The sequence below is a fragment of the Ascaphus truei genome, chromosome 22 (genome assembly GCF_040206685.1).
Source record: "Ascaphus truei isolate aAscTru1 chromosome 22, aAscTru1.hap1, whole genome shotgun sequence".
Classification (NCBI taxonomy): domain Eukaryota; kingdom Metazoa; phylum Chordata; class Amphibia; order Anura; family Ascaphidae; genus Ascaphus; species Ascaphus truei.
This window is the reverse complement of record NC_134504.1, coordinates 10,608,336-10,621,607: the sequence shown is the minus strand read 5'-3', so window position 1 is coordinate 10,621,607 and position 13,272 is coordinate 10,608,336. Positions and strand designations below refer to the sequence as shown.

The following is a 13,272-nucleotide window of genomic DNA, read 5'->3' as shown; positions in this document are numbered from 1 at the left end:
GGCAGATTTGCATGAAGTCCTCTTCGACCTGTGCCAACGCAGGCACTTTATAACAGGGGACAAGCCGACCAAGACCTCTCTTCTAAGAGGGAGTCACAGCCTTGGGCCGCTGGGGACCGAGCTAAAAAAAAACCTGATGAGCCAGTGGTGGAACTCGATGGTATTTAGAGAACGGGTTTTAGCTGTCGAAACCTTACATCAAATACCGAAAGGATCGAGTTCAACGGGGGAAAGGTCGGTGACCGTGTCCACTGAATCGCTTCAAAGGATCCTCCAAAACGATCACGTAACCAAGGACCAGCTGGCCGCATTGCTGGAAGGTGCTGTAAGAGAGAGCGGAATACTGCGACGAGATCTTCTCTATGGTAAATATCGTCCTTGTTCTTACCCATAGCATCACTAAAACGTCTCTACCGGGGGGGGGGGGTCCTTAATGGCCACCAACAGGTCAGGTTTTCCGGATATCCCTGCTTCAGCACAGGTGGCTCCGTCAAAGTGACTGAGCCACCTGTGCAGAAGCAGGGATATTCCTAATACGTGGCCCGTGAAGACTGGAGTGGGACACCCGTGGTCTACACATGTGTATAGGTCTTGGAGAAGTGTGGGTGTGTTTTAGAGGTGGAGGTATCCATGAACCCACACACGAGTTCTTCATGGATGTATGAAGAATATACTTGTAATAATAATAATAGCATGTTCTTGTATAGCGCTGCTAGTTTTACGCAGCGCTTTACAGAGACATTTTGCAGGCACAGGTCCCTGTCCCGTGGAGCTTACAATCTATTTGTTGGTGCCCAAGGTCAGAAGGAGCCGACACCGGGAATTGAACCAGGCTCCCCTGCTTCAAACTCTCAGTGCCAGTCAGTGTCTTCACTCACTGAGCCGCTCCCTCTACCTTGTGTACAACTACATCCACGAAACATTCTCATGTTGGTCCCTTAAAAGATGTCGCCAATGAACCTGAACCCATCTATGTGTCTCAGGGACCAGGGGGTTCATGGAGCTGAAATGAAAGCGGTTCAGTTCTGGTGGACCCGCACTGCTTTTAAAGAGACAATCCAAGCAGGTGATTATTTATTTTTTTACCATAGGATTGAAGCTTGACCTCGGTAGGGGGCGCGGGTAGCTAATCGGCTAGCAGGGACCTCGTAATGGCGGAGTTTCAAAGCTCCCGCGCCCTGCTGACCAATAGGAAGCCGTGACGTCATCCGGAGCGGCTTCCTATTGGCCCACGTGACGCGGGAGCTTTAAACTTGCAGGAGATACCGGCGCCCCCTTTGGAGGTCTGTATCTCGGGAAGCAGGGGGTCCCTGGAGCTGAACCCCATTAATTTCAGCTGAAACCCCCTGCTTCAATCCTATGTAAAAAAAAATGTGCAAAAAATATCGCCCGCTTGGATTGCTCCTTTAAAGTGTTTCTCCTGACATCTTCTTTTAAGAAGAACACAGTCATACCGAGATAGTAACGTTTTGAGGTCCTACGGTAGGTTGGGTCATTGGGTGGGTATAATAGTTATGTTGCTAATGAGTAAGGAAAGTGCCAGGTAAACCTGTAATAGTCGGGGGTAAAAGTGTGACGTTAGCAGGGAACCCTGGAACCCACAGAACACCTCCCCTGCTGTTTCTATTTTCACTCTACCAATACTTTTTTTTTCTGCACCAACATTTAATTCCACTTTATTTTATAGCGCAATCCGGATTGATTGTAGACAGCCTTTCTCTATCCTTTTCGAGAGCGTTGAATAAATGTAGATTTTGTTGGGCGTGACTGCCGGTAATAGCTTTTCGTAATAGAAATGCCAACATTTTGATCTTAATGGAGCAGTTCCGACCTGCTCATAATGTTATTTATTGTTTGCTTGGGAGGGTATTTGGAGCTCCAGGGACCCGAGATACTTACCTCTCCTCCAATAGTAAGCAGCCATGTCACCCAGCACGGTGGGGGAAGTGGATTTGGAGCATATTGCTAAGCGTGTGATAGGACCTGCGTTATGTCGCTCTGCGAGAGTGTCACGTTGTGGGCGTCTTTGCTTTGTGACAGGCGCTCTGGCGCAGTATGTCCCGTGCCTCGACCTGGTGAACAGGAAGCTCCCGTTTGGCCTGGCGGAGATTGGGAAATGTTTTCACCCCGTTACTGACGAGGAAGAAAAGGGTATGACCCCCGCAAGGTAAGCAGTGGGCGCCCTGGGGCCTCTCCTCTCCCCCCCCCCCCCCCCTGCCCCCCTCAGTGCTTGCATCTGGCAGCCATGCGGGATAGAGCAGCATGGTTGACGATGGCTGGGGGGGGTCCTTCTTGGAACCTGTATCTAATAGTCGGCTGTGTTGCCGGCCTCTCGGGCAGTGAATGTGTTAAAATATCAGCTCTGCTACCTCACATTACGTCAGAATATAAGGATATCGCTGCTTCAGCGCAGGTGGTGCAGTTGAAGACTGGGCCACTGATTAAGCCACGTGCTGAAGCAGGGGTATCCTTAAAAACTGACGTGGTGGTGACCCTTGAGGACTGGAGTTGACAGCTCCTGCTCTAGAGCAAGAGGTCACGGGCTGACGCTGGACAATGCGAGGCTCAGGGCAGATTTGAGGGGGTCCATCTTCATTGAGAGCGTGGTACTGCCTCCCGGCCCAGGTGGTGGTGGAGATTAAAGGAACATTCAAAGTTAAATGCAGCCCCCTTTTTTTTTTCCCCCTTGTTCAACTTGGGTGTGGAGCAGGGGGTCTCCGGTGCTGAACCGCGCTCATCTCGGCTCCTGGGACCCCCTGCTTACCGAGATACTTACCGGAGGTTTAAATGACCCACATCGTGCCGGCCAATGGGGAGCTGCGACAAAAGACGTCTCGGCTCCCTATTGGCCTGTGACAAACGAGAGATATAATCCTCCATTTTGTTTTCCCGGGAAGGGGTACTTTCCCCGGTAAGTATCCCAGGAAGCAGTGGGGGAGGGGGGAACGGGGTGTCCCAGAGCTGAAATTATTAACACGGTTAATAACCAGGGACCCTCTGCTTCCTACACATGTTAAAAGCAGGGGGTTGGGGGGAGACTGATCCTTTAAGGGGGGGGGGGGTCCTAAATATGAACGCAGAGGATATAGTAGGGTCAGAGGTTTCCAAACAGATACGACTAATTGGGTCAAGTAATACACACGCGTGTGGACAGGACCCCACCACGTGACACGCGTGTGGACAGGACCCCACCACATTATGGATGCTTTGTTATTTTAAGGACGGGCGAGCGGACGGCGGCCTCCTTGGCCTGGTTCTGTTCTGCCAGAACCTCGGGGCAGTGGCGAGATTACTGGCTGCGTCACCGGCTTCTCTGGTGGCAGAAGGTGAGTTGAATATTGAACGTACCCGGAAGAGTGTTCAGAATCGCAGTAGATAGCACGAAATAGGTTGTTAAAGGTGCAGTCCCCAACCATTTGCAAACAGTAAGGGCAGTTACAGTGTGGGATTCATTACCCATGGAGACTGCGATGGCAGATACAATAGATATGTTCAAAAAAAGGTTGAACATCTTTTTAGATAGGAAAGGTATACAGGGATATACCCAATAAGTAAACATGGGAAGGATGTTGATCCAGGGATTAATCCGATTGCCAATATTTGGAATCAGGAAGGAATTTATTTTCCCGACAAAAAGAAATACAAATATAGGATAAAGTATCTGTCGTCTAAATCTGGGGCGGGCAAACTTTTCCCCCTGCGCCCCCCTGCCTGGTCTCCCCCCCCCACCTCCCCCCTGTTCGCTTGCCCCCCACTCTCTGGGCTCGGCTCCAGCGTGAACTGACGTCACATGGTTGCCATGGCGACACGTGTCACCCGACTACAAGGTAAGGGGATTTACAGAGGCCTCGCGGGGTCCCCCGGCATTTCATTTAAATGCCTTCGGGAAAGCGCGGTGCCTCTGTAATCGCCGCTTCCTGTCCCCCTCCTCCCCCACAGAAAATCTTGCGCCCCCCAGTTTGCCACCCCAGGTCTAAATGTAACATAGGTTGAACTCGATGGATATATCGTCTTTTCAGCCTCATCGACCATGTGACCATGTGACCATGTGACCATGCGACCATGTGACTATGCGACAAACTTAAATGCTTAAAGCGGCATTTTTCAATTAAAAAACAAAACGTTTTTCTCGTGTTGAAAATCACGAGTTTCTTAATCTCTAGCACCTGAAGTTACCATGGAAACCCTAGTGCGCCGGGCTCTGGGAAGAGCTCCATATTAACCTCGCAGACACTTAATATTGCAACCGCTTGTATCTCTTGAACGGAGCGTCAGATTAAAAAAAAAATAAAAACCCAGCGTCGGAAAGAAGAGATCTAATAAAAGAAAAAGCAGTCAACGCTGGCCGCCATTTTATTTAACAATGTAATTGTCATCGAGAAATGTAACCACGTTGGCTCAAGCTTCAGCCCAATGGGTTGCTAACCCCCTCTGGCAGCCCAAGAGTTTAGGGGTGACTGAAATCTTTCTAAAGAAGCCATTTTTATTTAGCCCGCTATTGCTAACGGCTGCTTTTTATATAAAACCTCTTCAGTTTGCCCGGGGTCCGTCCGGCTTCGCTACCAGTGACCATCACGACGACGAGGGCAGGAAGGGGTTAATTATCCACTACCACTTCCCCTGGGGAAAGGAACCCGTCGAGACGCTCTACAGCATGGATGAGACCTGCCTCGTACAGATGCATTCTGGGAGCAGATCCACGCTCCACGTATGACGTTCAATTATTGTGCTTCCTCCTACTCACACTCGTACGTCTGTCTGTCTGTCTGTCTGTCTCTGTATATACACAGATGTGGTAGTAGAGATTTGTCACGTACACGCCTTTTATAAAGGTGCCAAAAATTGTTATTACAAAAGAATCCACATTTCGGGGGGTGTGTGTGTAACTCCTCATTACCCACATTCTATAAGTGTTATGGCGAGGCCTGAGTCCGTCCTCCCTCAGTACCTCACAATGGGACCTACCAGACCAATAAACAAGATGAGACTTGGCTTTATAGTAACCGGGACTTTATGGCTTGTGGGCAACCTGTACCCAGCGGCCATCACTCTTAGAGAAACCGCAATCAACCACGCTATTCGAGAGGGTTGGGGTTACTTAAAATGCATCTGATCTCAGACGCGCTATTAGAGAGGGTTGGGGTTCCTTACAATACATCTGATCTCAGACGCGCTATTAGAGAGGGTTGGGGTTCCTTACAATGCATCTGATCTCAGACGCGCTATTAGAGAGGGTTGGGGTTCCTTACAATGCATCTGATCTCAGACGCGCTATTAGAGAGGGTTGGGGTTACTTACAATGCATCTGATCTCAGGCGCGCTATTAGAGAGGGCTGGGGTTCCCCAGAATTTCACTTAGGGTTCCTTAACCCCCCAAAAATTGGAAAACACCGATATAGACATAGTCCCCATAAGCCTTTTTGTGTCTGCGGTAACATGGGTGGTTGAGCGCCCCCGACGGATCGAGCCTCTCCCTGCCGCTAACCCCAGTGTTCCCGTGTAATCTCTGTAGCTTTTCTCCCCCAGGGCAGAGACGGCAGGAAGGACGTAACGCCCCACGTGCTGTGGGCGAGCGCGGATCTGGACCGGGGAATGCTGGCCTATCTCTTCGATGCCCTGCAGGTTACGGAAAACCCCTCGCCGCGGAACAAAGGCCAGCAGAGGAAGGTGGGTACCGCTAAAGCAGACAGGGGCTGGGGGGGGGGGATGCAGTGTACAACGCTCACGCTACGTTCACAACCTCTACGTAATCGCTCCACCAGTGCAGCAAGGCCGATGTCCTTCTATTGCAGGTTCTGCAGTTACACCCAACTCTAGCACCTATCAAAGTATCTCTGGACATGGAAACAGGACCCACGGTGGATTTGCAGCTGGTTTGTAACCCGTTTTTTGATTCTGCTACACATTTACTTTTTCAAATGAAGATATTTGTAACCCTGCCGGTTCAAACAGGTCGGCAATGCTTTGGCGTTGGCGTTACTTGACCAATCCCCCCCCCCCCCCCCCCGTCACGCCCTTTCCAAAGTTGGCTTTGTTTGTAAAATCCGATGCCCCTTTCAGGTGATGGAAGCGGTTGAAATATTACGTTTTTTTTGGGGGGGTAGATTAAAATGGGGCTCTCCCCATATTCCGTCTTCAGGTTACCATGGTAACCTCAGAAGTTAGATCAGTGTTTTTCAACAAGGGTGCGGCAGTCCGGGGAAGGGGGGTGGGGGGGAATTCTGCTGGCTGCTTGGTTAACGAGATCTCGCCTCCTTTCCCTTCCCAAAGCTGTTGTGTTTTTTTTTTTTTAAATCCAATATTCCGTTCAGGAGACCTAAGCGATTTGAAATATTAAGTGTCGGGTATTTTAAAAATGGAGCCCTCCCCCGGAGCGTAGTGCAGTCAGAAGGTTACCGTGGTAACCGCAGAAGCTAGGGATGAACAAATTCATAATATAGCGTACACGGCTTTTTGTACCTGGTAGGTTTTGTTTTTGCAAGTGTCTGGCGAAGAAGAGCCTGTGAGGTTTGGAAAGCTCTGTGAATAATTCCATCTTCGAGGAGCAACAGACAGAAAGGCCCAACGCTACATCTAATATTACAAAAATACACCGTGAAATACCTATATATTCTCTTGAAAAAGGGTTATTTAGTTAAACTATTTGGCCAAAGCGTTATAAGCCTGCAAGCCACATCAAGGCATGACCAAATATTGCAGGTCCTAACACTACCTGATTAAAAGTCTAATTTACCCCCCATATTTGGAGGGAGACTGATCATATTTGATCTGCCCAAACCCAGCAGCATGAACAAGGCCTGCTAACTTGGAAAGTGGGACATCTTCGAAGAACCCCTCATGTCCCATTAAAAGGTCTCGCAACCTACAAAGTGTCTACATTTGTCCAGGACCATTGGGCCTACTGGAACATTGAGCTTCACCAGCATCTCCCACCCTCTTTGCTAGCAGGCCATTTACATATGCAACAGTGTATTTCCACATTGACTTGATGTCGTGAATTGGGAATATACAGGGTGTCCCAAATCTGTTCTTCAAAAAGCTAAATGTTTGTTTCTCGAAAAATTAGTTGGTCGGGGAGCAGTGAAAGTTGGTAGCAGTATATAACCTACCCCTATACATTTCATTTCCCATGGTTGGCACCACTGTAGAAAGCAAGATGGCGCCCGTCCACATTGAGCATTAGTGGTACGTGACCTCTTCAACATGACATTTCATGACCATCGGTGTGGCAGGGGTGGTCCGATTCGCTTGGCCTCCAAACGTCCCAGACCCTACACCGAAACGCTTCTTTGTGTGGGGATACATTAAGGGCGTTGTATATGGCCGACGCCTAACCGCAAAAATCTCTGCTGCTTTTTGCCCGGTAATGGCGGCGACGCTGGGAAACACATGGGAATCACTTACCATATTGCCGTGATATTTTTTGTTTTCCGGGTACGACAAGGTGAACACATTGAGTATTAACCACAAGTAATAAGTTGACGTGTGTGTCCCTCACGTTTTGATTCTGTGACATACTTGTTGTGTAACATTTGACACTTGGCTGGATCATTTGGTGACACTCTCTGTATAATGGCGTTTCATTTTGGTCTGGGTCTAGGTTTGCCAAGGACTGTCCAGTGACCTGCGTGAGAGCGGGGTTTCGGTTTGGCCGGGGTATACGGACACTCTGCATGTCCCACTGGACCAGCTGCTTACAAAGTGAGAATTTTGTCTACTATCAAGTAAACTGCACAGGCTGGCGGGTCCCGCTGTATAGAAGTGTGTGTGCCTGTGTGTGCCTGTGTGTGCGTGAATTTTTGTGCAGTGATTAAAAAGCTTCAGGTGTCCACGTTATTGGTCAGCTGCAAGAAATAGCACAGGGAACATTAACTCCTTTGCTGCCAGATCGGCTAGCAATGCATCGCCCTGCGTCTTGGTATATTGCTCTGCATGTGATTGTATCGCTCTGCGTCTTGGTATATTGCTCTGCGTGTGATTGTATCGCTCTGCATTTTTGTATATTGTTCTGCGTGTGATTGTATCGCTCTGCGTCTTGGTATATTGCTCTGCGTGTGATTGTATATTGTTCTGCGTGTGATTGTATCGCTCTGCGTCTTGGTATGTTGCTCTGCGTGTGATTGTATCGCTCTGCGTCTTGGTATATTGCTCTGCGTGTGATTGTATCGCTCTGCGTTTTGTATATTGCTCTGCGTGTGATTGTATCGCTCTACATCTTGGTATATTGCTCTGCGTGTGATTGTATCGCTCTACATCTTTGTATATTGCTCTGCGTGTGATTGTATTGCTTTGCGTTTTTGTATATTGCTCTGCGTGTGATTGTATCGCTCTGCGTTTTGTATATTGCTCTGCGTGTGATTGTATCTCTCTGCGTGTTAGTATATTACTCTGCAATATGTTGCTGCTCCCTCTGGCAGTGAATGGGTTAAAGTTTGCACACGCAACAATTTTTGCCGGTCTGACGCCCCAAACTCGCCGAATCCGTCCCGACCGTTATCCAACCCCCTGCCCCTTTTAATATTGTGTCAAAGTATTATGAGCGGTCTAATAATCTGTAGAGAGCGCCACTGTGGGTTTATACGCACGTGCGTGCAGAGCGCCACTCCTTTATATTCGCACGCAGAGCGCCATGCCGCGTTTATGCACACACGCGCATGCAGAGCGCCACTCCTTTATACGCACGCGCGTGCAGAGCGCCACTCCTTTATACGCACGCGCGTGCAGAGCGCCACTCCTTTATACGCACGCGCGTGCAGAGCGCCACTCCTTTATACGCACGCGCGTGCAGAGCGCCACTCCTTTATACGCACGCGCGTGCAGAGCGCCACTCCTTTATACGCACGCGCGTGCAGAGCGCCACTCCTTTATACGCACGCGCGTGCAGAGCGCCACTCCTTTATACGCACGCGCGTGCAGAGCGCCACTCCTTTATACGCACGCGCGTGCAGAGCGCCCCACTCCTTTATACGCACGCGCGTGCAGAGCGCCACTCCTTTATACGCACGCGCGTGCAGAGCGCCACTCCTTTATACGCACGCGCGTGCAGAGCGCCCCACTCCTTTATACGCACGCGCGTGCAGAGTGCCACTCCGCGTTTATGTACACACGCATAGAGCGCCACGACGCATTGATGCGCACACACGCAGAGGCCCACTTCCTTTCTACTCGCCACCGAGCGCACAACGACTATCTTTTTATTTTATTATTATTGACACTCGACTTTCTTTGCAAAGAAGAGGGATTTATTTGAGAAATATATGTACATTTTTAACCGGGTGCAGCATCATTACATAATACATCGTGGTCTAAAAAAAATGGCGATTAATATACGTTGGGCGAGTTTTATTATCGTTTATTTGTGAAGCAACAAATCCCGCAGCGTAATCTCGGACGTTTGGCCGCGCCCATTTGACTGCGATCAAATCGCCCCTGGCTCTCCGCCGCCACAACTACTCACCGCAGGTCGTCTCGCCACCGTCCGCCATCTTTAAATGTCCTTGGAGCTCCGCTGCTCCGACTGCATGTGGGAGCGCGCCCGTGCGGACGCACCAGCAGGAAACTCGCCGCGGCCGTAGGTCACACGTTTTTTTTTTTTAACATTTACAGCGGGTAATTATAAAAATGTGTCCTGGCTGCTGGTGGCCGCGCTGCTGAGCGCACTCACAAAACGCAGTCGGAGCGGTGACCGCGTGAGGTGCCCTGCGGCTGCGGGGGAGCTGAGGGCACAGGTGCCCTGCGGCTGGGGAGAAAGGTGGCGAGATGACATGCGGTGAGTAGTCCTGGCGGCGATTTTTGGTCGCGCTGAAGCGTCCTATTCCGGTACAGAGTGATGTATATTATATAAACAGCTGCATACAAATAAAGACAGACTTGCACACGCGGATACAACGAGGTAATGAAGGCGCTGATCCTGAGGGCTTACAGTCTAGAGCAGGAGTGGCCAACTCTAGTCCTTCAAGGGCCACCAGGAGATTTTCAGGATATCCCTGCTTCAGCACAGGTGGCTGTCCTTATGACCACCACTGATTGAGCCCCTGAAGCAGGGATATCCTTAAAACCTGACCCCCTTGAGGGCTGGAGTTGGCCACCTCCTGGTCCAGAGGGGATGAGGGACCATGTGGAAACAAGATGGTAGACAGCTGCTCATTGCGCAATACGGAGTGGCTCAGGTTCAAATATGGCCCGGTCTGACAGCTGATGCTTTTTGGGGGGAGGGAGGTAGATGTTACGTACTGTGGAGATGGGGACCAGCTGTGTGGCTGGACCTAATAGGGCTGGGATGGGGGAGAGTTAGATGTTAGGGGGATGCCAGGCAGGCTTCCTTGATAAGGTGGGCTTTCAGGAAGTGTTTAAATGTCTGGAAGCTGGGGGAGAGCCTGATGGTGCGTGGTAGGGAATGCCAGAGAGATGGGCAGCGCGGGAGAAGTCTTGCAGATGGGAGTGAGAGGCAGTAATAAGGTGGGAGGAAAGGCGGATATCGTGGGCAGAACGTAGGCGGTGTGTATGTATGCATTTGTGGATGAGGGCTGAGCTGTAAGGGGTGGGGGGGGGCAGCTTTGTAAGTTATTACTGGAGTTTTACATTAAATGTAATTCTAGAGACTGTAGGGATATGCGTAGTGGGGCGGTGTGTGAGGTAGATGAGTCTGGCAGCAGCATTCTGGATGGAGTGGAGTTGGGACAGGCGGACAATGGGACTGCCAACTACGAGAAGATCGCAGTAATTGGGGGGGCTGTTAAGCGGGTGTCCCTCTGACTCTTGCGTCTCTATCCCGCAGGTACGACGAGATGGGGATCATCTTCACGGTCCTGGTGGGTGACGGGACCCTGGAGAACGGGCTGCTGCAGCTGAGAAGCAGAGATACCACCCTGCGGGAGACAATGCACATCTCGAAAGTCAGGGATTTCTTAGCACAGTACATCACCGCTGCCAGAAACCTGTGAAAGCACCCAGTAAAGACCCATCTTTTGTATGTGGGGTGTGTGGGTGTTATTGTGTTTTACAAGAACGTGTGTGTGGGTGTTGAGAGAAAGGGGGGCATGGGGGGAGGAGAAGCTGGAGTGGAGCTTGCGGAGGGAGAGGCAGGTGAGGTGAAGAGCTTGCGGGGGAGAAGCTGGTAAGGAGAGGAACTTGCGAGGAGAAGCTGGTGAGGTGGGGAGCATGTGGGGGAGAAATGTGGGGAGAAGCTGAAGAGGGGAGCATGTGGGTGAGAATTTGGAGAGGGGAGGTAGTATGAGAGGAGGGGAGCATGTATGTATATTTATACATAGCACCTACAGCTGTACTTAGAGCTTTACAAGAGAAACAATGCAGCATGATTGTGTGTCCTCCATAGGCGTCACAGAGACACAACCATAACCACAAACCACCAGAACAATAGAAGCGTAGGTCTGTAGCTCCATATTACCTCCAGTGCTAAACTGATCGTCTCTCCCACCCAAATTCTATCACCTAAGAAACCCCATAGGGACTATAACCAGCTCCACGAGCACAACCTACGAATCAAACAAAATACATGGACAAAGATGACACACCAACAGCATTTATAGCAAAAGCCAAAGCAGACAGCAATCAAACCTAAGAGAAGACTTGTAGTCTCTCACATTCTATCTCACCCTAAAATACCCAACAGTGACAGACTTGTAAACAAGGGTGGCCAAAGGCAACCCAACCATAATCCAACGACATGTCTAAGATCACTGACAAATCAAGGAACACTAGGAAAAATAAAACAAAAAGACCAGGGAACAGAAGAAAACCAACACCTCGGCTGCATAATTCCCAGATTTATCTGAAGATGAGCCATAGTGGCACAACTGCCGAAACAAAAGAGCAGGAGGGCTCCCCCGCAGAGGCCCCAGCTAGAGAAGTGCTGAAGCTAATCACCCCTCTATTCGAGGGGGAAAAAAAATCTCTGTGACATCAAAAACATCATACTGGAAACATTAACTCAAATCAACTCCCATGGCCAAAGACTAGAAGAAGTAGAGATCGGAACGCGAGCGTGTGAAACAGAAATCCAGAAACGCCAATCTAAAGTTGAAACACAAACAAAAACCGTAACAACTAAGCAAGAGAAGCTGGAAGACCTAGAGAACAGAAGCCGCATAAATAACGTGCGTACCAATCAATTAAAGGTGAAGATCTCACCCACCCACTCTCAAAATGGCGGGCCCAGGCATGAAAAATACCAAACCCACCAGATGATCTGAAAATAGGGGGTGCACGGGGTGGGACCTGAAGGGAGCCCAAGATCTCAGCAAAACTATGAGCAGTCACAGCCCAAAAGAAGAACGAGCAGTCGTCCTAAACTTGGCAGATAGAGCGATAGTCCTCCGAGCCTACAGGAATAGCTCAGATCTGCCCTACGAAGGCAGCAAACTGCTGCTTTTCCAAGACTTCTCCACCCAAGTAGCCCTAAAAAGGAGAGAATCCTCCCCACTGTGCAAGGAGCTTTACCAAAAAAGGTACACAATTGGCACTCCTATACCAAGCCGAATTGAGGGTGGTTGAAGGCGCTAAACCGCTGCTATTTGACTCTCCAGAAAAGGAACGAACACTTTAAAGCATTGATAGAAGATACGAGCGTGCTGGGAATGAGTGTGTTAATTTGGTTCCTGACTGGTAACAGTCGTTTGGAAGTAAGTGGCCCCTCCCCCCAGAGCTCACACCCTCCCCCACCTTTTTAACTTGGGAGGTTCTGGCATTTTGCTGAATGGACAGGACTCACTGTGGTTGCTTCCCCTCATACAGAGGTAAAAGAAGGGTTCACAGTTTTGTGTTAGGACCTGCACTAATTTGGTAATACCTTGACGTGGTATGCAGGCTTATGACGCTTTGGCCAAAGGGTTTAACTAAATAACCAAGTAAATATTCTTATTATTATTATTATTGAAGTATTTAAACTTTATACTTATTACTCTATATGTTTTGTCATTTGGAAGTAGCATTGTGCACCCCTGTTTTTTGATTGAAAGAAGATACCCAGAACTAAACATGACGACACTATAGATATACTGGGTCCCCGGATGTCAATGAAGGGCCAACGGGTGTTAAAAGCCACAAGACGAGTGGCACTCAATCACCGCCTGTTAGGGTGGAAGTTGGATGTTACATTGGAATATTGCAAGATCAAAACTCTTGTACTCTGCCCTACGGGGCCAACCCCTTCGAGGAAGTCTCTCGCTGGGAGTGTGTACCTCGAACCCTGAACAAAGAAGACTTTTACTCTAGAAGGGATCGGTCAAATGCACAACTGCAAAATGTCACTAG

The 13,272-nt window shown here is 49.5% G+C and overlaps 1 protein-coding gene across 5 annotated transcripts in view; it reads left to right on the top strand.

Annotated features, from left to right (window-relative positions):
- Positions 1-10,977, top strand: part of POLG2 (DNA polymerase gamma 2, accessory subunit) — a 13,161-nt gene extending 2,184 nt beyond the window's left edge. For 2 of the 5 annotated variants that reach the window (XM_075579952.1, XM_075579950.1), the window contains exons 2-9: positions 1-365; positions 2,041-2,167; positions 3,221-3,326; positions 4,535-4,708; positions 5,527-5,667; positions 5,793-5,873; positions 7,601-7,701; positions 10,778-10,977. The exon at positions 1-365 is cut by the window's left edge and continues 179 nt beyond it. In XM_075579952.1, the coding sequence (XP_075436067.1) occupies positions 1-365; positions 2,041-2,167; positions 3,221-3,326; positions 4,535-4,708; positions 5,527-5,667; positions 5,793-5,873; positions 7,601-7,701; positions 10,778-10,943 (1,261 nt within the window). In that variant the 3' untranslated portion in view covers positions 10,944-10,977. Of the gene's footprint in view, positions 366-2,040; positions 2,168-3,220; positions 3,327-4,534; positions 4,709-5,526; positions 5,668-5,792; positions 5,874-7,600; positions 7,702-9,606 lie in introns of all 5 variants that reach the window. The other 3 variants (XR_012789839.1, XM_075579953.1, XM_075579951.1) reach the window with 3 other exon arrangements.
- The last annotated feature ends 2,295 nt before the right edge of the window (positions 10,978-13,272 follow it).